Raw genomic sequence first — 25128 nt, forward strand, 5'->3', positions numbered from 1 at the left:
CTCAGTCTGACCCCGCTCACACCAGACTCACATCTCCTGCAGAGGGTGGCTCATTTCGATCCTCTCTCTCTTTACGGCTGGTTCAGTCGGTCCTCTGGATGTATCGGCGTCGCTGCCCAAATCACTCATCTCGTCTGAGAAAGACGCATCTGCAGAGACGCACACGGCGAGTGTTAGCGTGAAAGCAGTGACCAGTAAAACTAGAATACAGTGAAATACATCCCTAACAGCAGAAGGTTGATGCTGAATTGTATCAAATGAAAAATGAAGATGAACCTTTTTCCATGAGTGATGGCATCATAGAGGTCAGGTCACTGAACTGTAATTCAGATGAGAAACTGTGTCAGTCACTGCATAACTTAAACTATTCCTTCCTGGCTCTTTAAACACTCTCTCACCTCTCCCATGACAGCAATAGGAGTTTCTCCAGTGGCCTGAGCCACGCGGTGCTCCACCAGGTAAAACATGTACTCGTCGTAAAGAAGGCGAATAAGGTGGAAGGAGCCGAAGCTGGCTGCACTGCGCAGAGTCAGATCTCTGATCACCATGGAGCTACGAGAGAAGGAGAGATGTCACGTCGAGGAGCTACGGGGAGCTTTACAAGCTAAAGAACGTTTGTAAAAACACCACGTAGTCGGCGGCTTATACTGGAAGTGTGAACGGAGACGAGTCCACCACACCGACCTGTAGAAAGACCATTTGAGCAGGAACTGGCGTGCAGCTTTGGGGAAACTGGGGCTGCCCTGGTGAGGCTTCAGAACCTGAGAGACCACGTTATCCAGCCAGGTGGCCCACTGGTCCAGAGAGCTCTGCTGCTGCAGGGTGACCTTAAAGTCCTGCTCCAGACGCTGAACCACGCTTTCGTCACACTGACACACCCACGACGCCTGCTCCTGTTAGACACAACAAACACGCACCATTCAGCAAGAAAACCCCAAACACGGTGTCGACACATTCACTTCCTGTGTGCAACGCAAATATTTGTCTTTTCGATGTGAGGTTTTCCGCTCACCTGGACGTTGGCGAAGTCCACCCTGTTGAGGTCGGAGAGCATCTGGTTGATCTGGGAGGTGTTCTGGAGGACGGCGCGCGCAGCCTGGGCCAAGTGGTTCAAACTGGTGTATCGTCTCAAAGTCTGAGCAAACGCGCTGACCACGGCCACCTGCGCACAGAAAATACACCGTGAGCCCCGTCTGACTGGAACGAGTCCGAACAGATGAACCGTTTGTTTTCAGGCTGAAAATCTGCACCAAAAATAAAAAGCACGGCTATTTTAAATGTCACAATGTCCTAGCGCCAGAATCCTGTGATGCTTCAACATTTATTTATTTATTACACACATGGTGCAGCAATAATTCATTTCTCATACACAATGAAAAGGAGCAGGAAGAAGAATAAATTCTTATTGACACCTGCCTGTGATATCTGTGACAATACAAGTAGGCAACCAAAATTACACTCTGACAATATTCTGCACATAACAAAACAAAACAAACAGAACAATTTTGGCTGCAGAAATCAGTTAAAAAATGTTTTGATGGATTGTCAGAGCATTACGGCTGCCGTAGTGAGGAGCTTCACGGAGTAATCTGGGTCCAAAACTCCGTCATCTTCAGGTCCCAAAGTCAAACGAACACTAGGAGTTAAAAACGGTCTAAATTCTTTCATCTTTAATAAAATCATCAGCGTTGCTGCTTTATCAGGTGTAACAATTAAGTTTAACATCCAGGCATCCATGAAAACAGAATTTATTAAATTTAATGGAGTTAGAAGTTAACAGGAAGTTAGCTCGCTAGTTTCCACCTAAACATTTCATACCATGTTCTGACAGAGATTTTTGAAACTAATTCAAACGTACAGCTCTGCTATCACTTCCAACATAAATAAAGACAGAAAACTAAACAGCAGTGACGTTTGCAGGGTTACTGAAGTTGGACTACCTGCTATATAATGATGTGCTACGTGATTGCTAGCGACACAGCTATGTTAGCATAACATTAGCACAGTGAAGCTGGAGGCTGAACGCTAACTTTTCTTCCACTCCATAAAAGTTAACGTGAGAGATTCTGGTGGTCAGGGACAAATGCAATCGCATAGCAGGATGCTGTACACGGGCCAAACTTCAGTCAGGAGAACAAATGAGATCATTCATCCACAATATGAGGTTAGTCATTAATATACTGCAACAACATGGGAAAAGAACAGCTGCAAGGGAATTCAGCATTAATGAATCAATGTTCCGGAAGTGGAGGAAGCGCAGTTTTTGGCTTTCCCCATATTTCAAAAGTGCTTCATCTCTTTGCTATGACTGTCGCCATAATTTGCAGATGATAATGGTTTTCGCCGCTGCGATGCTTTCGACCAAAACAGGCGGAGCTTGATGACATCATCAACATGCGCTATCGCGATAGAGCAATATAGTCAACATTTCTATCGTTGGCCAAATTTATATCGTTTCTATCGCCCACCCCTACAGCAGCGTATAAAGAACAGTGATGTACATGACTTTCACAGCCAGTAATAACACATAAAGCACAATAGTAGACTGTATCCAACCTCTGTAGGTAGTGGGCAGGTCACCGTAGTGTTGAATGAAACACTGATCACACGAGGGTTTGAAAAGTTCACAGCTGAACATTTGTGGAAATATGATTTTAAAACCCTACTTAGAGAGTTGCTGGGTTTTATAGCTCACATAAATCATGTGCATGCATGCAGACGATCTGAAAAAGATTTCTGCTGATACCTTAGTGCGGATGATCTCTTGTGGAAAGCTGGTCATGGCATTAGTCAGCCAGCCCTCCAGACTCTTGGCAAAGTTACGGATGGCCTGAGTGAGAGTGCCTGAAGAAAGAGAGCAGCCTGGATTATCATTACTGTCCCCACTCTGCAGAAAGCCTTTCAGCAAGAGTGTAAACACCGTACGCTGAAAACAAAGAAATGCCTCTAATGTGTCAGCATGTACGTCAACATAGCGAGGCCCTGGTCCTAAATTCTGTTGTCACTCATCAGTCTTAACTCTCAATATATTGCTTTACTTGTTTAAATTTTTAAAAAATCATTTGAATGAAATCCTCAGCAGTACTGACTGGGAACAGGTCGCAGCACGTCGGGGATCAGGATCTCCACCAGGGCCTGGTAGAGGATGTGATCGCAGCTCCTCATCCACAGCCTGACAGGCTCATATTTACACAGAGACACCAGCTTCTCTGTGGGAATCACACCTTCCGGTTCATCATCACTACACACACACACACACACACACACACACACACACACACACACACACACACACACACATTTTTAAAAATAACGTCCGCCTTACAAACAAAACTGTTGCTTGTAATTCAAGTGAAAAAGCAGTAATCACAGACATGACATCACAGGGTCATTTAATGCCCTCGCGTCAAACACTGAAGCCTTTTTTCCCCCTTTTTCTTTCTGACCTGCTGGGAAGCGTTGTGCTTCCATCACTAGGTGGCGGTGTTGAATACCAAAACGTCTGCCAGAGTTTCTCAATGTAGTGGAACTGGAGGTTCATCACCACATCCAAAGTAGCCTGCAGGAGGGGAAGCAGGGGAGGGAATTGAGGGGGAGGGAACAGAGGAGGGAAAAAGAGAGGGAGGAAGAAGGGGACAAAACACACAGAGCTGAACCATGGCAACCAGACACACAACAAAGTTTCTACAGCCAGGCGGGCTGCCTCTCTCTCACTGCAGGTCCTCCTGGTGAGACAATGAGCCAGCTCAAACACAGCTCTCTGCACATTAATCACCAGGAGAATCTTAAAGGCCACGCTCGGGCTTCATCTGGACGCGTCGTTTTATGCTTTTTGCATTTTATTTCACATAGATTTATGCTTCCATCTGCCTACTTTTAGTGACCTGCGCCAACCCATGTGACTTCCTTTTTCCTGTTCAGAAGCCCCTTTGAAAGGAGAGCATGCTGCATACAAGTGAACACTCGAGCACAAAGGAAGCAGCGGCAGGGTTCAGACCTAAAATGATTTGCCGCTTCTAAAACTAGAGTCAGCACATAACCCCCCCCGCCCCCCTCCAATCCAGCGCTGCGCAGATTTTTTTGGGGCCGTTCATCAGGTCAGAGGAGGTGAGACTCTGGACTCCACCTGAAGCAAAAGGTCAATCTGACCATCTGAAGCTGTCCACGCCGAGCCTCTGCTGAACTGAAAAGTTTGATTTGCACCGTGAAATTCTCTGCTTTCTCTATCTGGCAGGACGCGCACTTGCTGCTGGATCTTGTTACACAGCAGCGTAGGCTCAAATCACATGATATGTTTTTGCTTCCTCTCCAGCCATCGCCATGGCAACCGTGTTTACAGTTGCCCCCAGCAACAGGTCAAACACAGAACTCCAAAACAAAAAGGAGAATTTCCCATCCCCTCTTAAACAGGAGCTTTTCGCGTCCAGTTTTATGTGACACACACACACACACACACACACACACACACACACACAAATATAAAAAACATTTAAAAAGTGCAGGAGAAAAGAAAAACGTGTTCATGTGCAGAGCTCAGACAGACGAGCAGGCCTCCGGTGGAGCTTCCTGAATCTTAACTGCTTGTTTCTGTGCACTCGCACAATAAAATCCTGTGATTTATTAGCCTGCGAGGTTTACTGAAAACTAATCGTTCATGCTCAAACGTTCATCCAAAGGCTTGGCTGACGCCTGGATATTTGGCTGTTACCATGACATTAATAAATACATGCCCCACTCTGGATACTTTACAGCCCACTTGAAAAGAGACGCTTTACTCTTTAGAGTAAAATATTATTTTTAGCTAAAATAATCATTATTTGTGTTGTAACGTTAAATGATATCAATAAAACCCTTGGCTAATGTGTTAATAGGTCAGTGTTGACACACACACACGATTGTTTTTTTTTAAATAACAAAACAGGATAAAATGTCGAGTGCATGAACATTAAAGACGCAGAGGCAGCGAGACTGACAGAAATGTGCCGGCTGCCAAAGCCAGGAGCCCGTGTGCCTGTCCGCCGACGAGGCTGCACAAAGGCCCAAGGGGAGGCCACCACAAAGACACCAAGATGTCCACCCAGTGCACTGAAAGGTTAATTGGCATGTCTTGAAAGCTGCACGGAGATGAAAAGACGGCTGGAACAAAGGGAGCGTGGTGAGGCTGGACAAGGGGAGGGCAGGGATAATACGATAAAGCCAAAGCTTTGCTGCTTTTAATCACAGCCGCTCGCCTGTCTGTAAAGACGCACGCTTTAATGTCCAGAATTATTTCTGCTCTTCTGCAATGTGGTTCGATACAGGTCGCTGAGGGCGACACTAAATTTCACCCCGTAGCTGCCAAGTAAGGTTCCCGTCTCACCTCTCCGTCCTCCTCCTCCTCTTTCTCTGCACATCAGTTAAATGATATTTAAATGTCAGTGGCGTCGAATTGATTCTTATTCTCGAAAGCAACACCAGGTCACCGCAGCCGGGCGGCGCCTGACCTCGGAGCAGAGGGCTGACACGAGTGTCAGTCTGACGAGGTGATCGCTATTTATGAAGGCAGGAGGTTTGTGGGATCGACTCAAAACGAACAGCAGGAAACTCACTGCTCGCTGATATGATATCTCACTCGACTGCTGACTGATGCGTAAGAGTTTGTGACATAAGAATGAGTCATTACAGCTTATGATGCCACTAATTAAACTGCAGGCTTCCATTGTTTCAGCTTCATCCTGTTTAGCAGGTAATAAATATCAAAGCTGGAATTTATAACAGTGCAGTAATAGGCTCCACTCGAACGTGCTGTTCGTGTGTTTGATGTGCAAAAGACCAAAACAACATGATTAAAACCAAAACTACACAGGACGGGTTAATTGTTTCTGCAGATGAAAGACACCCCCCCCCCCACACACACACACACACATCACCTTTTTTCACTGTCAAAATGCATCTGCTTATTAAAAATTCATCATCGCTGTTTGTCATGTATATTCACAGATCTCTGAACGTGTCACAAACATGCACTTAATCCACTGAAAGTAACTCTGGTGGAGAGGTGTCAAACATAAAGCCCGGGGGCCAAAATCGGCCCGCTGGACAGCTATGATAAAAGTGAAGGAGGACAAATTTTGCACTTTTAACTAGATTTCCATGAGTTTTACAGTTTTTCCTACTGATAAAGAAGTAATAGATGAAAAGTCATGTTTTTGTTTTCATTTCAGTTACAATATTTATATATAACGAGGTTTTCATTGTTTAACGTTTAACTATGTGAGAAACTGAAGCGACGCAGGCGAGGGCAGAGTGTACTGTAACTGGGATGCTACAAAACTGAAGAACAAAGGTTCACATGTAAGACAAATCCAGAACACGGCGTCACTGTGACCCACCTCGCAGTGGTCTCTGTAGAGCGTCTGCAACTTCTTAATATCGTTCATGTTGATGCGCTCAGGCAGAGGCTGGGTGCCCAAGTCAGGAGTTGGAAACGGAGGCAAGCTGTGAGACATATCTGCATAAATGTAGACAGGCGTCACTCATTTCACTCACGCAGCAACAAGGAGTAATGACACATATGACATCGACTGGTTTATGGATACGTGTAGCTCATATGGTCTGTGTCACAGTGTCTGACATTTATCACCCAAGTTTAAAATCGATGTTCTAGTAAAGCCAAGACGAAGCTGTGACGGATTTTTATTGGAGATTGTGTATCTGAATTTCAGGAGCGGGACCACGCCTCCAAACACGCTCTTTACAGTTGTCATCTATATAGGTTCCCTCAGTTCTGCAAGCTGTTCGTTCTCGTTTACGTGCCCCACCCTCCCTCCTTGTTCTCAATTCTTTAACTTCTTCACTTCTATTTCGTGCATGAGGACCTGCTAGACCGTCACCAGTCCCCAAACTGCAGCTCAACTCATGTCCAAGCATCACCTTTACCTACTAGAACGCTGTCAAACCTAAACTGAGGACGTGGGCCCAGCGAGTGAAATAAAAATATCTAGTGCTAGCATTAAAGACTGTATCTGGAAAGAGAAGTGATAAGAGTTAAACCACCTTAAGCAGTTTCAGCGGGAGCGCCTGTGCTTACCTATGTACTGCTGGTGGTGTTGGCTCTGAGCAGCCACAGACTGCTCTGGAGTGCTGCAGTGCTGCGAGCTCCCACACAGACTGTCAGACATGCTGTCCACCTTCTGCAGAGGCTTGAACCTGTGTAGACGTAAGAGGGTGGAACGTGTACATTAGTGATTTTTGAAGGTCTGGGGAAGCACAATGAAAGAATCGGACACTGAGGAGCACACATCGCATTCGATACAAAACCCAGGCTGATTTATGCGGGTTTATTGCTGATTTAAGCAGCAACTATCCATCCATTCATCCATTCATCCAGGGCCAGGTTGTGGGGGCAGCAGCTTATGCAGAGAAGCCCCGACCTTCCTCTACCCGGCCATCTCCTCCAGCTTGTCAAGGGGAACACCACGGCGTTCCCAGGCCAGCTGAGAGATATAATCTCTCCAGGGTCTGCCCTGCGGCCTCCTCCTGGAACGCTTCGCTCAGGAGGCACCCAGGAGCCAACCTGGCTCCTTTCAATGTGGAGGAGTAGCAGCACTAGTCTGAGCTCCTCCCAGGTGGCCAAACCTGTCACCCTATCTCTAAGTGAGAGGCCAGTCACCCTTCACAGAAAGCCCATTTCTGCCGCTTGTATCCACAATCTCGTTCTTTTGGTCGCTACCCACAGCTCGTGACCATAGGTGAGGGTGGGGACGTAAACCGAGAGCTTCGCTTTTACACTCAGCTCTCTCTTCACCACGACAGACCGGTACAGCCTGTGACAAAGGGCAGGCCAGGCAGAGTCCAACACCCACCGGAAACGAGCCCGACGTATTCCCGGCTATACGGACCAAGCTCTGGCAACAGTTGTATAAGGATCGAATGGCTCGTAGCAACAGGCCTGGCAACCCGAAGCACCTCCCACAGGACACTCCGAGGGACACGGTCGAATGCATTCTCCAAGTCCACAAAACACATGTAGACTAAACTCCCACGCACACTCAAGTGTAAAAATAGTTGGTCCAGCGTTCTGCGACCAGGACAAAAACTACATTGTTCCTTCTGTATCCGAGGTTCGACTACTGGACGGACTCTTCTTTCCAGCACCCTGGCATAGACTTTCCCAGGAAGGCTGAGGAGTGTGATCCCCCTAAAGTTGAAGACCACCCTCCTATCCCCTTGTTAAAGATGGGAACCACCACCCCGGTCTGCCAATCCTGATCTCCACACATTATAGAGGCGTGTCAACCAAGACACCCCGACAACATCCAAAGCCTTCAGGAACTCAGGGCGACCCTCATCCACCCCAGTGGCCCTGCCACCGAGTAGTTGTTTAGCTGCCTCAGTGCGTCGTCCCCAGACTTCCTCTACACAAGACACGACAGCAGCATTTAGGAGGTCCTCGAAGTGTTCCTTCCACCACTCGATAACAGCGACTACATTTTTGTTTTTGAGTTCGGTGGGTGTGTCAGAGCTGAAAACCAAGACGTGCAGTGATCTATTATATGTGCTGCATTAAAGAGTTTATTCCTGAGTGAGTTTCACTAAAAGAGGCTCATGGGTTTCCAGGACACACGGTACATTATGGACACACTAGCAGCAGCGCTGTTCTTGTTTTTGGTTAAGCAAAAGGGAAATGAATATAACCAGCTGTCACAGGACTGATGTCAGTGAAGGTTTATTCAGAAACTAGTAAAAGTCATCACAGAGCCACAGAGATGTAAAGAAAGGACGCTACAGCAGGCAGACAGGGAGAAAAACCTGACCTCTGTTTCTGGTGGACTGGCTGCTGCCTCATGGCCATGTACTGGGTGTCCTCCTGCAGTCGGTTGAGCGGCGAGTCTGGCTTCACCCGGATGCCGTAGTAATGATACTTAGAGTTGCCTCTGGTGGATAGAGTGAGAAAAGCCAGAAACCAGTCACGAGAAGCCTTGCCATCAGTGTAATCACTATCATTAGCCCGCTCCATCAGCAGGTTACCAGTGCCTATAAGCATTAAGCATCATCAAATCTATAATGGTCATGTGATTACCGTCATCAGCATCTGCAACAACCTCTTCCTCTTCCTACCTGGTGCCGAGGCGGCGGGTCCTCAGGCCCATAAAGACTGAGCGGATGAGTTTGCCGAAGGAGGCTGCGTTAACCGGGTCCAGTTTCTGCTCCTGACAGTGCCGCAAGTAGTGGTTATAGAGGGAGGACCGGGGCAGGCTCACCCCCTCCGCTGTCTCGTAGTTGTCCAGAAGCCACTGCAGCTAAAAATACACAGAAGTCACAAAAAAAGAAAAATAAAGCGTTATAGTCACCTGGTGAAGACACGGCACAAAACAGACAACACGCACACGGTAGCCTGTTTTAGTTTAGTGATATAAACACCAGAGACACCACTGCAGCCCCCCCCCCCCCCCCCCCCCCGTCTAACTGTAAGTGACTACAGCATGACGAACAGTAACTAAGGAGAATAACTGAAACTGAAGAAATAATCAGCAAAATTATGATTTGCAATATGCAATCCAATAAAATACGTCAAAGTAAATTTATGCAAACAATGTAGCAAAAAAAAATTATGTTAAGAGTGAAGGAAAGAAATCTACACCACAAATGTCCTCATGCAGATAAAAACCTACCCAGAGATATTATGTGAATCTCATTCTTAAGCCTGACGGGCAGGACGAAAGCTGCACTGTAATAAAATCTGCGTGCGTGTCGCTGTACTTAGAAGTGAAAATAACAGAAATATTTGGAAACATCAGTCGACTTAAGAACATGCAGACGCAGAGCATTAATGCACATGTACGAGATACATAACTGAGGAAAGAGTGACAGCAAATGCAAGTTCAGATAAAGAAAATTAAGTGTGCGTGTCATCGAGACAGAGAAGCAGATTAAGTAGCAGTGCGTTCATCTCAGCACAAGAAGAGCACACAGCCCACAGATTCAGCCACGGCTTTCTTTCCTTTTTTCCCCTCTCACGTCCTTTTCAAAGAAAGTTCCTGGTTGACTTACATGGCTGTTGAGCAGGCTGCTTTTGTGACTTGCAATTCCTTCAGACTTTTGGAGGTTTTCAATCGCCATTTCAAGCTAAAGAAAGAAGAAGCATGCAAAAAAGAGAAGAAAAAAAAAGAAAGAAGTGGACACAGAAGGGGGAGGAGGCGAGAAGAGATTGAGAGACAGAAAAAGGGAACAGAAATAAGCAGGGGTATATGAAGAAAACAAACACACACAAAAAGATAAAGGTAATAAGACTGTTAGCGAGCAGCCAGATCTCTGCATTTCTATTAAAAATCAGTCAGTGTTGTAGCCAAATCTATTACTGGCTGACAAAAGCATGCAAATCAAAGGACTCATAGGGTTAAGCTGCTCAGTGAAGGTTTGCGGTCAGACACTCTAATGTATGCAAATAGGAACCACAAACAGGGGTCGCAGGTCAGCTTAAGGTTTTCAGCAACAGGTCAACAATGCCTACCACCCCGCAGTTTATCAAACGATGTAGCTGAAAAATATTTGAAGAGCTAAACGGCAGACAGAGTAAGCCGTGACTAAGACTTAAGCAAAACCGTCACTGTAGAAAAACACGCTGACATATTAGTCTCTCGCTAGACAACGAAAAATAATGGAGTCCAACTGGCGGGCAAAGTGAACGACAAAACCGGGGACATTCTGTTGAGCTGGAGAAGAAAAATCAAGTCAAAAAAGACTTGGTAGTGCAGCCAAACTGGAGACGGAATAAAAGGAAAAAGAAACGGGCAGCGGTCCAAGCCTTAAGAAGGCTCCCGAGGGCTCTTGGCCAAATGGTAATGAGCCCCAAGGGTTGCTTTGTTTCATAGGGCGCTCAAGTGCCTGTGAAAACCTCTGAAACAAGGCAGTGCTGAATTATTTAAGCCAATGTCCCGGTTCTGCGGGCTCACAGGCCTGCACCACTCTGTGCGTTACTACAGAGCTAGGAGGCCCCGACTCAGGCTGCAGGTTCCTGGGAAACTGGGTGGTCAGTTAGGACACAGTCTATCTCAGGTAGTGATGAAAGTTACTATCAAAACTATTATTTAGACGCCCTCCCCCCCCCGACTCTTTCAGTCATTAAGTATTCATTTTTGCTTTGTTATTAATCCTGTTCGAGTTCACCAGAATAACAGCACAGCGGGATGGCTGCTGCTCACCATAGCCGAGGAGGAACGCGACGAGTGCGATATGTGGTTGCGGCTTCCCTCCATATTTCCGCCGTGGATCAGGTAGGTGCTGCCGCTGGAGATGATGTGGCTGCTGCCCACGTCCATGGTGATGCCTACCATGCCGTGAGTGGGCACGCCGCCGCTGGCAGAGGAGACCACCGTGGTAACATGACCTCCACCGGCCTGAGAGTCAAAGTAGGGCCCGCCACTGCTTTGCCCGTACAACTGTGCCTCGGGGTTGTAGGAGTAGGCTGTTCGGCTGCAGACAGGCCACAGAAATGAAAGAACATTTGATTTTCAGCTCTGCCTGCAAAGAGGAATCTTTATGCAAACGCACGGGGAAAAAACAACAACATTGTGTTGACATCGGCAAAAATTACAGAGGTCGTCAAAATATTTTGTTTTGCTAGAGTCGTTAAATATCAAAGTGTGGGATAAAAGTCGTTTAGGCATCAGTCACCTTTAATGGCACTTTGATCTGAGAGATATTTGTTAAAAAGTAGTCTGGACAATTATTTGTCTTATTCCTTTTATCCAGCACCGATTTAGACATAATCCAAGATGACTCCACATTTGAGATGGAGCCAAATATGTGCAGCGCTGTGTCTGTGTGATTTACAAAGCAGTCCTCTGGGTTCTTTCACTGACAGAGTTATTGTAGTAAATGTGTTTCAGTTGCACAATAAATCTTTGTCTGAATTTTTTATTTTTTTATTCCCCATTTGAAAGAAAAAGCAGCACGACTCACATTGTTCCATTGGTATAAACCGCTTCTCCACTTTCTCCAACATACTGGACCTGTGACGGGTAGACATGCTGCACCTGCTGCACCTACATGGAGATCACAGCGCAATGAAAGCAGTGATCAGTGGAAACGGGCCTGAGAAGATTTCTTATTTATTTATCAGAACCAGCTGCAGTCAAGTGGGCAACAGGAAAAAATCAGATAACGGCATAATTGTCTCATTGATGCAGTCTCCCACAAACCCACGGGAGAATGCATCAACACTTTACATCCATGTCTGTCCACACACATAGTAAACTGCATGAACTGAAGAGCATTAAATGACCTTCGACTACCAATTTTTAATCAGTTCCATCCTTGAGTTTAACTGAACGTCTGTGCCAGAAACTAAAGGTGATCCTATCGCTTTGGCAAGAATGGAAGCAAATTAAATCACAGTGACATTGATACCTGACTGCTAAAATCAAATCAGTTCTTCGTGGAGTAAACACTTGTGCCAAAATTGTGGAAATTCCCTCAAGGCATTCAAGTCATATTCACAAAAAGCACCGTGCCGCTGACAGCTGTTGCAGGCACACAGACAGAGTAGATTAAACATACACTTTGCATTCGGTGAAACCGTACGAGCGGATTTCAGCTTGAACCAATGAAGACATATCGCACATGTGGTTTTGCACAGAGGGAGCCACGATGTTGCAAAATGGAATGATAGCGTTCCTCCTTCAAGTCTTTATCTTGTGCAAATCTCCCACTTTACCTCTACCAAAGCACTCCACCGCTCTTGACAGATGGTAAGCCGCGCGCCATCATCTTTTCGTCTATTCTACATCTCACAGATGTAGAAAATCTTTGGGCCAAGCACATCAAGCGTTTTTCCAATTTTCTGTCCGGCATGTTCTTGTGCCCATCTTAATCTTGTCCTTTCATATATTGCTTTTCCTCCGACTCTGCTCTGAATGTCGCCTTCCCTCTGTTGACAGTGAGAAGGCTGTTTTGTGGGTTTCGTTTAATGAAGCTGTCAGTCGAGGACCTGCAGTTTGCCCGTTTCTTTAACTAGAGACTCTGATACTTGTCTTCTTGGTCAGATGTCCACTACAGCCTCCTACTTCACTTTCTCGAAAGCCAGCACAAAGATTTTCATCTCAACTCGAACAAATTTGAAATTCTAATCTAAAGATTAATAAGGTTTAAATGTGATAAACTTGCATTAGCGCTGTACAGTGGAACACGGGAGACAGCTGCAGAAAATTAGACGGACATAGTTTAAAACAAAAACTAATTACTGATTACATCCCAGTTACAAGGCTTCTAATTCATTTTAAAGTCACGTAAATTAAGAAACTTTTCTTCCAAGAATGAGAACGTTTCTAAGTGACCCTGAGGTCTTGAGTGCTAATGAACGATGCACTGAATGATAAAGATGAAGAGTCCTATTTGCGATCAGATGACCAATGGACGAATCACATTATACTCTGGGATCCAGAGCTACACGTAAGCACAACGTAAGCACAACGTAAGCACACATAGGCAACAGAAAAGCCAAGAAACACACTGTCATCACCACACACACACACACACAAAACGTGTTCTTTTATCCAGCGGGACAAATAACAGTTTAAAATAACATTTTCATTTTAAAAGCCACCAAGAGACATTTTATAGGTATACACATGTTATTCATGTATACAGCCAGTGGACCAGGCTCAGCCAGAGAAAGAAACTTCCACACACCCATGAGGAGCACAGCAAGAGGAGAAATGTGCTTAAAAACAAAAAACGGGCCGCCATGCTAGAGAGCGTTTGAATACACAAAAGGTGGATCTGTTACCAATTTGGTCGTGAACTTCCTAGTTTGTTAATTGAAGACCAAAGCTGAAGGACTAAATTTCATTATTTATAAACATAAACTGTCACCTGAACAGGACCTGACGAATAACTAGCATTTGCAAACGACAAAACTACAGGGGACACGGTCGCGTTACCAGTCTGGTATTCTGGATGTGCGAGTCATTTAAAATCTTCTTCCTACTTTATTGTACAACTCCACAGGTCTTCAGCCGTCAAGTCAAGCGGTGTACATATTTTCAGAGCACAGTACAAGTCAGTACAGTACTGTGTACCTGCTGAGGGACCTGTTGAGCCCTGGGTACTGAAAGCTGCTGTACTTGTCCTCCCTTCTGAGCTGAGCCTGTGGCTTGAACCAGCACTCTCTGTGTGAATACGAGACATAACTGAATTACATAGATGGGCATTTAAAATTCATACAAACGCATTATTCTAAACATGCAACAGTCAACACAATAACAAACATCTTCATCTATAAATGTCAGGTTTACATCTCTTTTTAATACAGGTTTTGAAGTATAAAGTAGCAACGATAGCAATAGACAGACATAAAAACAACACGACAGAAATCTCGACTGTCATTTACGCTCGCGCTGATGATTCTCATTTATCTGCAGCCTCGAAACATTAGCAAATTTGATGTACTGGTCTGGCAAGACAGAGAGAACTGGCAGAAGTTAATAATGTAAATTGATACGAGAGGCATCTGTTGGCAGAGTGGACGGTAGCGGCTTTATTTGCTGACAAGTTACAAATTGGAACCACAATTTAAAAATACATTCTTATTTATTGCCGGTGCTGCTGGACAGGGCAGGGTTTGACCTGCTGTGTTAGGGTGGGCTTTTAGAAATAATAGGACGTCGCTGTAGTCTCAGTCAAGAGACGAACCGTGCCAGTCCTCGTCAGATTTTTGTCATTCAATTCCTGATGAAATGAGCTTAAAGCACTTAGGTTAAAACAGCATTTAGAGCACTAAACTCCTCCTTTCTGTGCACCAGTTAGAGCAAGTTATTTGTCTGAGTGTGTGATTTTTCATGGGCGGGGTAACCGTGTGTGCGAGCAGACAGGTCCGCCTGCTGCAGCTCTCTGCGCTGCACACCCAATCAGAAGTTAAAAAAGGGATCTTCTATGCTATATTTCCATTGGCATTCCATGTAACATTAGCTCCTGGCTTGGCCTGGTTTCCAAAATAACTTCTCCCATATACTCAACATTTGGAAAGAGATGGCACGGAACAGTTAAGTCATGACAGACTTTGTCCTATCATCACAGTAGCAGCAGGGTAGATATATTATCCTACCTGCTGAGAGGCTGGGACAGGCTGTACCACCGGAGCCTGGGCTGATGATGACGTCCGCAGCGCTGCCACGCTGGTCGTGGTTTCTGACCCTCCCTCGGAGTTCTGCATGCTGGGAAGCGTTAAGGAGAATCAGAAAAGACATCACCAGAAGTCATTTTCTACCAGACTGAAGAAATACCCTTCCAGGTAAAATTTAAAAAGAACTTTGAAAGAATATAATATGAGCACCTTAGTAAATAAACACTCTTACATCCCGTCCCTACAGTTGTGGAGCCACCGGGCCATTCATTGTACCCCGGGGGGGTTTCTAGCTTTACCAAAGCTGAGTCACTACAGCACTCAGAACCCTAGAGGCTGCCCACCTTTAGTTTTAATCAAAGACTAAATCAATAGGCCAACAGTATTACTGACACACATCGTCCTGCTGACAGAGGAGACTCAGGAGGAAAAATTACAGTAGAGGAGTTCAAGTTACCAACAGGACTGAAGTGCTTCGTGGGGACCAAACCCATTGCCACTACTCTGCTTTCGACTGGGTGACAATGTGCACAGCATAGCAAAGGGGAGCTAAAAATGGAGTGACACAAAGGCTCTCTTTAAAAAAAGGACAGAGCAAGAGCGGGAGCAACAAGGCAGGGACAAGAGAAGAATGGGAGGGGGGGGGTAAAAAAGCTCCAAAAGAGAAAAATGATGGGGGGGAAAAAGATGAAAATAGCAGTGGGGTTCGAGCCCCTGCCAGGGTCCTGATGATATCCAGCGTTTGTTTCAAGCAAGAGCTGATCTCTGAGGGCTCCAATAATCCAGCTGATATGAGGAAATTCCTCAATGCTTTGTAAACGTTTGTCGGTTGCTATGGTGAGGAATCTGTGCCCCCCCTCAGCTCCCTCCTCGCAAACTCACCCTGACTCCCACCCCCACGCCTTCGTGTTCACTCCTCTATTTTAGCCCCCTTATAAAGCTTCTGCACAGGAACTTTCGAGTACAACCACAAAGAGAGTAGGGGGAGGATGATTTGAATAAAGGAGAGGGAGATACGGGGGGGGGGGGGGGGGGGGCTGAACTGAAGAGCAGGCTTTAATTTAAAGGCAGAAAATGTGGGGTAGCAGGAAAAGTCAGTAGGGGAACAAGTAGGTAGTGTTCAGATAGAGTGTTATAGCCAAGCGCTGCAAGACACAACCTGCTCTAGACATGCTGCGATTAGTCATAACACACAGCGTGCGCAACAACGTTATTTTAATTCACTTGAAGAGACCTGACAACAACCACTCCGTCTGCAGTAATCTGCACACCGAGTCATTAGTGCAGCCGCACGTGTGTCTTGGCTTTCTCAAAGCTTAACTTTCAGGTAAGTCAAAAGACTTAGACTAGTAACTCAGGGGTTGTAAGTGTGCCTTAGAGATTAAACACAAACTTCAAAACCAAACGTGAACTTTTCTGTGGACGTGCCAAAGAAAAAAAAACATTTGGAAAAACCAGCAACGCGAGAGCAAAAACCTGGATCAGTGACACTGTTGATGGCAACGAGGAACAAATACATTTAACTAAAAAAAACATGAATATCACAGATACACAATCTCCACCACGCAAAGCCGTGACGTTAAAAACACAGACCATAACGATAAATGCTTCACTACAAAACTGGAAACAGTAAATCTCCAGCAGACCAGCTAAGGTCTGTATCGCACAAGTACTCGAGCAAATGTTAATTACAGCATTTAGAGCTTACATTTTTTTCACTCTGTAAGCTATTTTAATGCACTTTTAAAAACCGTGAAGAAAACATAACTTTGTTTAAGATGCAACACTTATTAATAACACAAAAACCCCAGAAAACAAACAAATAAACAAAAATAGACTTTTTAACTGTTACTTCTCAGGTTTTGGACACCGAATGTAACTTGGCAACATGTAGAGTTTGGGGGATAGAATACCTTTATGATAACAGATATGGGTGTGCCACTAGTGACAACTTCCATGTGTGCCAGAGGCAAAGACAGTGTTCTGCTTACGTGACTAACAGACTAAGCGTAGGAGGCCTATGTTGAAATTCCCGATGTGTGTCAATCACAACTGAAACACCAACCTAATCCTAAGTGTTGTATGAGTCTTTCTTTTGGGGCACACTTCTGAGTCAGACAGAGACATTGCCCTTTAAAATATTTGAATGTAAAAGGACCAAATGTGAACAAATGACAAGAATCTATTATTAAAGAGCACCAACGGGAAGCAAGACAAACCTCAGGAGCTTCTTTATGCCATTAATGAGTGGACGGCACAGCAAGGTGTTGACCAAAACAAGAAAAGGATCATTGACAAGCATGTTTTTGTCTATGAAGGTGCTGACTCAAATTAGATAAGGTGAACTGCGCCCAAAAATAAAAAATAAAAAATGTAAAAAATTAAAAAGAAAACAATCACTGAGTTGGTGGGAAAGGAGAAAGTCTGTGGCTCAGAGGAGTCTGTTTAGCGTTCGAAGAAGGTTAAAAGCCACACAAAATCCCCACCAGCAGCTGTGAAAGGCACAAAGGTAGAGCCCAGCAGGAGGGCCAGCTCGCTGCTGCAAACCCACTACTTATGATGGGCTACGGTCAGATCTTTATGCCTCCTACTCAGAGACAACTTCACACAAAAAGTCTGTTTTCATGTCAGGTCTTCAAGCCTGGTTTATTTCAAGCAAATCCCAGATAAGCACTTGACAACATTACACAAAGAATCCCTGCTTTCAGGAGATACCAGAGTTTTAAAAGCTACACAGAAATAACAAAAGTCACATGTTAGGAACCCTGGAGGCCTCTCAAACTGTCATTAATAATCAGGCCTATATTGCCAACAAAATTTAAACATCTGTCAGTGACAGATCTAACTTGCACAGGGCTCAATCAGAGAAAAACACATACAGATGTTCAATTAAAAGCAGGAGCCCGCAGTCTTGGCTCGTGTTTGCACTGGCCCACATTGTTTGCAGAGCAACAACGGTTGCTAGTGGCAACACCGTCCACTCCCGTTTCCAGGAGCCTGTTGCTACGCAACCAACAGAATACTTCCCAAACCAAACAATGCCATCCCCCACCTGATCCTTCTATCTCACGCTAAGTAGAAACTTACAACAATAAATAGTGTGTATGCTATTAATTTCAGACAGCAGGGGGACATGCAGGCAGAGTTATTTCTGTGCTGCAGTCATAGAAAAATGTACAGACTTTATGCCGGTTAGGATTAGGTTGACTGCGACATGACAAAGCGCTGTTTTCTGAAAACACTCGGTGGTCAAAAGGAGGAGGGCACGTTTAGGCCGTCGAGGAGACAGGAGTCCATTCTTCAGGGTTAGCTTTACACTCATGCCACCCAAAAACAACACATCCAAACCACGACAGTAAACAGCTTGAGCCGAGCAAAACTTTTTCCAACTCGGTGGAAGAGAAAATAAAGCAGAAGTAACACTTGTTGCGTTTGAAAAGGAGGATATTTGTACAACGCTGCATTACCTCTCTACATCTCTCCAGAATGAGCAACAGGTCTCTCTCAGGGCTTTTAACATACACTCCCCCAAATTGGGGACTCGTTTAGTCAGCGACATCATTTCAAGCAAACTCATTACAATCTGTGGCTTTGAAAAAGAAAGCATTGAGCTTTTCTTTGATTTCATTAAAAGAACTTATAAGATCACACAGGCACACGCGCTCGCACAAAGAGCGAATTAAGATATGATAAGAGATTTCCACAACAGAGGCTGTTCTTCAAGCCTGTCTCATTAATTCATGGCTAATCCAATCAAAGCAGCTCTTGGGGTCTGCAGATGGCAGAGTTTAGGGAGAGCTGGGAGGGGGCGGGTGGGCGAAAGAGAACGAGAGGCCGAGTGAGAGAGAGAGAGAGAGGGAAGGAAAAGAAAAAAGGAGGCACCGGCCACTATCTCTGATGCAAGCACACTCCTCCCCTCCCCAGCTCGCACCTCCCTGCCTCTGGTCATCAGTGCAACCTGTCCACTCCGTCACCATGTGTGCTGCAGGCATGACAGCCACAGAGAGAAAGATCAAACTGTTGCCATGGAGACTGTGTGTGTTCGCCTATGCATTACACTCACAACTTCCTCCCCGACGCCATACCTCTTCTAACCCTTTCCAGATTTCCATGCCCCCGCCCGAGCCTTTTATCCTTGCCATTTAACATCTGAAGATTAAGGCTGAGGATCTGAAAACGACACATTTTCAACAAAAGTTCAACTGAAAGAAAGCAACACAAGACAGGGAAGCGGAGCGAGACAGTCACAACTGGGAAATGTAATCAGAGTACCCTCTCGTGTGTGGGCGCCTCTTTCCTTCGAGAGAATTTAGCTAATGTGTTTCAAGGCTGCCACGCCGATAACACAAAGAAGGGAAGTTTACTCGAGTCACCTGGCTGCTTAAGAGCGAAGGAGGCAAAGCTAATGACTACAGAGGGGAATCTTCAATAATACCAGTTTTACTCATGTAAGACTTAAATCACATCCTCCTGTCAGGCCTGCAAAATGCTTTCATTTTGTCAAATTATAGAAAACATGAGAAGCTACAGCTGTATTTTATAAGCTTTTTTTATTATAATACCATTTTGTCATTGAGATGCAATATTAAAAATCTAGATACACTACAGAAATGGATCCATGTTTTCAGTTCTGGTTTTTAAGGAGGAACTGGGAAAAGGTGACATATCCTAATGCTTAAGTTGGTGGTGGATTTTCACCTTCTCTGTAGCTGCACTAAAATACACAAATCTGGTTTTAGGTATTCTGCTATAACAGGTGTGTTTCCAACCTGTGCACTTCCTTTTTTTCCTTCAGGGAAGCACATTCTCTAAAGATTACCTCAGGTGCTGGCAGCAAGCTTTCTCAATCTTGACCGATGAACCTGAGATAAGCCTCATGTTTCACTTGAGCAGTCTACCTTCTTGGCAAGCGTTTGCGCCATAGAGATCTGACACCAAGAATCATCGTGCTGCATGTACGCGGGGCAGCGCTTGATACGAAATAATGAGTCATCAGTTAATGCTTTAAATCTGAGACAGATCCAAGTGTCTGTTGTTTATGTAGGGAATACTACACCAGGCTGAGTGCTTGCCATCAAAACACAGATTTAAGTGTTTAACGCATCCTTCGCCTTCTACACATGACACATGACTTTTTTAGGGGGGGGGGGCAAACAAACAAAAACAATTTCAGTGCACTTTGGCCCTTGATTCTCGAGGTCGTGACCTGTCTCGCCAGTCTTCCAAACGCCTCCAGAATGCCCCAGGTGTAATCTGGGCAGAGATCTGCAGATTGAGGTGGTCGTTTGATTCACTATATTTTCTCTACTCACCATTCAGTGACTCTTAGCGTCCTACGAATAGGGTCGTTGTTATCCTGGCGGAGAACACTCCCCCACAGGACAAAAATGTTTCATCACAGGATGAAGGTGATCACTCAAAACAGCTTTGTATTGACTCACAGTGACTCAGAGGTGGAGCGAAACCAACCTGTGCCAGGTTACTTCCACACACAACAACAAAATAAAGCCAACGAATCCCCTCACGCTAAGGGGTTTTCCTTTCATTTGTCAGCTCTTTAGTATAAATACTATACATACAGCATATGTAGACAGGTGTACTTTGCATGCAACAGTTTGTGCCAGACTACTGGTTACAGATAATCAGTTTTGTACAGTTGCCACATACCAATATAATGAAATGATTTCAATGTAAATTCATTTAAACTGCTTGTCCATCAACACTGGACAACTTACTTAAATTGCACGGTGAACACAGAACAAACAGTCAAACTAACACACTGCTAGGCCTGCTGCTCTACCTTACAATCTGCAGCGCTCTTTTGTCAGAAAGCACGATACCAGCAGCACTGAAAAATCCAAGATTAACATTTGCTCCCCATTTAGATAAAGAGTAGAAAAGGGTCTTCTAAGATAAAGAATGAGATCTCACTGTAAAAAAAAACATCTACCACTTAACAGAATCAAGAATGCTTCCACCAATGAATGCTCTGCAATCGTTGCCCATTAAATCTTATCATGTAAATGCTTCTAAAAAGCATTTCAGCCTAAAAATACAGTTTGAAGGCCTCTCCATCAAAAAGACTAGTCTTGGTTCTGGTTGTTACTTTGTAGCAGGTTTGCACTAACAGAACATGTTCTCTTTTATTCAAATAAATATCCTTTAACAAATTAGCACTAAAAAAAAAAAAAACAGGAAAAGTGGGGAGTGAATGGGGGGGGGGGGTGTCTGCTAGTATTCTGACTCAAAGGAAGGGGGGGGCAGTCTTTGTAATGCAAATGTGACTGCCTTGTCTGCTGTTTGCAGCAGGAAATTTAATTATCAGTGTTGTAGCTACGATACAAACAGGTGGAATGCTAAGAATGCCGCTGATGACACACACACACAGAAAAACATTTCATTTCACAACGAGTTTCAACTTGTTGTCACCACACGAGGGCCAATCAGTGGCAGCATTTTTCAGTGTGGGATTTGTTTCTTCGTATCCTAGCAGCACAAGTCTCCACTGATTTCCAACATCTTTACAGCTGGAAGACTTGATGCAAGTCAAGAGGATACTTAAAACAATTTTCCCTATCAACAAATCTTATAAAACAGTAATGGCAGCACATCAGTTAAAATGAAAAGCCCTTAACAAATAAATAAATTATGGCACTTATGAAATTAAAACATTTCATGTGTACAAATGGCGCTATTAATTTCCACTTAACAAGCCCCGCGAGGCATTTGTTTCTTAGTTCTTCTGCTTCGCTCTGTGATTTCCTGACATGCTTTTGACTGCAGTTATGGGACAAGCCATTAAAAGTGGTGTTAAAAACAGGGGGGAAAAGTCAGACAGTGATAGGTTACGAAAGCCAAACAGTTCACTTATCACACTGGGAGGTAAACGTAAGTCTGGAGGAATACGATCAACTGTAAACAACACCAGCAAAACTCACAGTAGTGGTCGGGTCAGTGTCTGTATCTGAAGCTAGCTATTGGATTGAGAACTCCTCCCCGGGGCAGCATTGGGGCCTCATTAAGATGGGCTAAATACAGCATGAGCAAGCACACGCACACACCACATACACAGGGAGAGAAAGGACATGTGACATAAAGCTGTGTCAGGTCACCCCCCTGCTCAAGAGACCACTGCAGCTGTCCTATTGATAGCTGAACTGTACTACAAACACTCAAAATGGCACACGGGCAACAGTGGACACTGCAAAAAAATAAATAAATCATACAAGCAAGTCCAGACATGGCCTAAATTAAGGCTATGAGAGACAAAGGAAAGCCTAAAAAAGAAACACTAATATCTCTAAATCACACCCCAGTGTAACACTTACGGTTAGCGATCTCAGGGTGAAGACAATGTCAATAAAGCCAAGTGTGGTCACTGAAATTCAGGATAAAGACAGATGGCAAAGTAAACTACATCAGAAATTAAAGCAACATGCTAATTAATAATTTCCACACTTTACAAGCCACGCAGTAAACAATTTCCAAATAGCTCTCTAACCCCCAGCTGCTCTCCACTTTGATTCTCTTTGCTGACCTGCCTCTGCAGGCTGAAGCTATGCACTCCTACCACAAAGAGGGGGGATGAAAATAACCTGATTAAAAACACTGACTTTTAAAAGAATAACACTTCACCCCCTCCCCCGGCATGCTCCAACTCCTTTCTTTCCACGACTTGGGTGTATTTGTATATCAAGTTGCCATGTAAACATAACAGTGTCATGCTCAATTGGGGGGGACACGCACGGTTTCAGCGCAGTCATTTATTTATTTTCGTTGTAGTTGTGGGAAGTTGTCTGACCAATCAAACATGAGTTTCCCTCTCTGACACACAGTCCGAAACAAGTTCATGAACATTATATTTTAACATACCTCTTTTTGACCTAAAGAAACAAGACATTGGTTAGTCACTCAATCATTCAGCTCATCTTTCCAAAATGAATTCTTCATCCAAGGATTTTGTGTGTGTGTTGCTAAGATCATTGCAAAGAGGGCATCAATTAGTGAAATTTTCATGGTGCAAAGATTCTTCCTGATGCTTCAATAGCAAACACTACAAATGACCGAGCACCTGACAACTGTCTCAGAAAAGACAGTTTGTTAGAATTAATGTACCTCATGGGACAGGAAGAAACACAATCCCAAAAGCAGGGGGGGAGACCTCTTTGGTGTGCAAAGACCTGGAAAACCAGTTACAGACACAGTCTAAAACTACTGAAAATCTCTTGCTTCCTTTGTTTCCTTTAAATGCTACAGCACAGATTGATATGCACCTTCGGCTCTGCAGAGGGATCAAACAGCAACCCTAATGAGACCTTCTGCTTGAACAAAGAGGCAGTGGCACTAGGAACACCTTCGCCATTAGCACACAATTTGCTTCTGAATCTGATCAGTAAATAAGGCATTGTCAAAACGGGGGGGAGGGGGTACTCCGAATTTAAGAGTGGGGAATAGGTCGACTACATAAATCTAGTCATTATAAAATGCATGGCGGTATATCGCATGCACTGCTTTAAAAGCACGCAGAAAACAGCAAATTCAACGCTTAGTTTCTCATCCAAGACAGCTACATAAAAGAACCATCATAGCACCACCTAGCTGTAATATACCCCCTTATTCAAGCCATTTCTCAAACATCACAACTTTTTCTACTGAAGTTATATTTTGGTATCAGAGGTCACCGAGTTTGATTCATGACGTGATTTAGTGGGAAAAACCAGGGGAAGCGTCAGAATTTGGTGTAGGTGTATGTAGTAACCCCGCCGGCAGAAGTTGATCAGTGGTTAAATGTTCGATATTTTTCATTGCTTTTAAGAGAAAATTTGCGAGTGAAAAGTGCTACGAAAGAGCTGCCAAGCTCCCGGAAGAAATAAAAGTTGTCACGGTGAGAAGATGCACGCAGCGGACGTTGGTTACGGTTAGAGCAACATAACATAACTGCCGCTCGTGCTAAAGGCTAGCTAGCTAGCCTTTCCACCTGCTTGAATCCGATTCTGGGGACGACGAAGTTTGCCCGTGCTGTGGCGAACAACACACAGCCGCCGTCAACAACGCCACACGAACTAACGAGAGAACTTGCACTCATGGCTACCGGTCGTCCAAATTAGCATTAGCTGTAGCTTTGAGCGGTAGCTTCACCATCCATCCCGCTGATACGGAGCTGGAAGTGCGTTCAAACCTCGCAGCACACGGTACAACGTAGCAACAAGTGTAAAGTGATGCTGAATCGATTTGGAGTTGAAGTAACGATGACACGGAGTATAATGTTAAAGGCAGAGTGTAAAAAAAATAAGTAGGATAAAAGGAACGGATCCCGGGCTAAAGGCTGTCGCCTGCAACTGGTAAATGTCAGTCAAATGAAGAGTGGAAAACCGTTCTCAACTTGGGGCGGATACCACAAAAGAAGGGAAAGTTGTGTTGTAAATAACCCAGACCCCTGCTAACACGTTCGACCTCGAACTTAGGATTCATTTAGCTTCTAAATTCTACAAACGTATAGTCACCTTTGCCTTGAGAAAAGTTGTGCCCTCTCTCTTTCCACTCTCTCCCTCTCGCTCGGTGACTTCCAGATGCTGCAGCCGCTGTTGCTGAGTGTTGCGCCCGTTGGTAAGTAACTGTCTCCACGGCTACAGTCACTATAGCGCGACGGGGTCTCGAGGCAACTGTTGCTACCCTCAAAAGCCTACGTCAGGGCCCTCACTATCCAAGGGAGGGGCCAAAGAGACGTGTTCCGCCCAGTTAAATAAAGCTGTAAATTCATATTGAACCACTGGGAGGTGGTCTTGGCTCAGGAGGTGGACAAGTATGGAAGACCGAAGATGCCGTGGTATAACAAAAGGGTGAAAAACGAGTCAATAAATTAATTACAAAAATGAAATAAAAATACATTAAATGCTTCAAAATGTAATTAAGTTAATTTTCTGCTTATATTCCCAAACTAATTTTTTGCTTTACTTTTTAACCTTTTATAAGCTTTGTAATTTAAAAAAAAAGAGTTTCTGAAAATAACAGGAGCAAACAGAAGT

General features: G+C 44.6%; 1 protein-coding gene across 4 annotated transcripts; it reads right to left on the reverse strand.

Annotated features, from left to right (window-relative positions):
- Nucleotides 1-11: 11 nt before the first annotated feature.
- Nucleotides 12-24808, reverse strand: rfx2 (regulatory factor X, 2 (influences HLA class II expression)). Of its 4 annotated transcripts, none has more exons than XM_085138564.1 (18): nucleotides 24607-24807; nucleotides 15086-15194; nucleotides 14061-14150; nucleotides 11944-12026; nucleotides 11184-11454; nucleotides 10033-10107; nucleotides 9100-9281; nucleotides 8796-8915; nucleotides 7070-7188; nucleotides 6372-6490; nucleotides 3447-3559; nucleotides 3090-3241; nucleotides 2747-2844; nucleotides 1013-1162; nucleotides 685-893; nucleotides 399-552; nucleotides 277-319; nucleotides 12-149 (listed from the first exon to the last, which is right to left on the reverse strand). In XM_085138564.1, exons 2-18 carry the CDS (start codon nucleotides 15191-15193, stop codon nucleotides 28-30), a joined length of 2208 nt encoding a protein of 735 aa, XP_084994690.1. In that variant the 5' UTR covers nucleotide 15194; nucleotides 24607-24807; the 3' UTR covers nucleotides 12-27. The 4 variants fall into 4 exon arrangements, with proteins under 4 accessions (XP_084994690.1, XP_084994691.1, XP_084994693.1 ...); XM_085138565.1 differs by lacking the exon at nucleotides 24607-24807 and adding an exon at nucleotides 22432-22452; XM_085138567.1 differs by lacking the exon at nucleotides 14061-14150 and having other exon boundaries at nucleotides 24607-24808.
- Nucleotides 24809-25128: the final 320 nt, after the last annotated feature.

This window comes from Neolamprologus multifasciatus, chromosome 17 (genome assembly GCF_963576455.1).
Source record: "Neolamprologus multifasciatus chromosome 17, fNeoMul1.2, whole genome shotgun sequence".
Taxonomy (NCBI): domain Eukaryota; kingdom Metazoa; phylum Chordata; class Actinopteri; order Cichliformes; family Cichlidae; genus Neolamprologus; species Neolamprologus multifasciatus.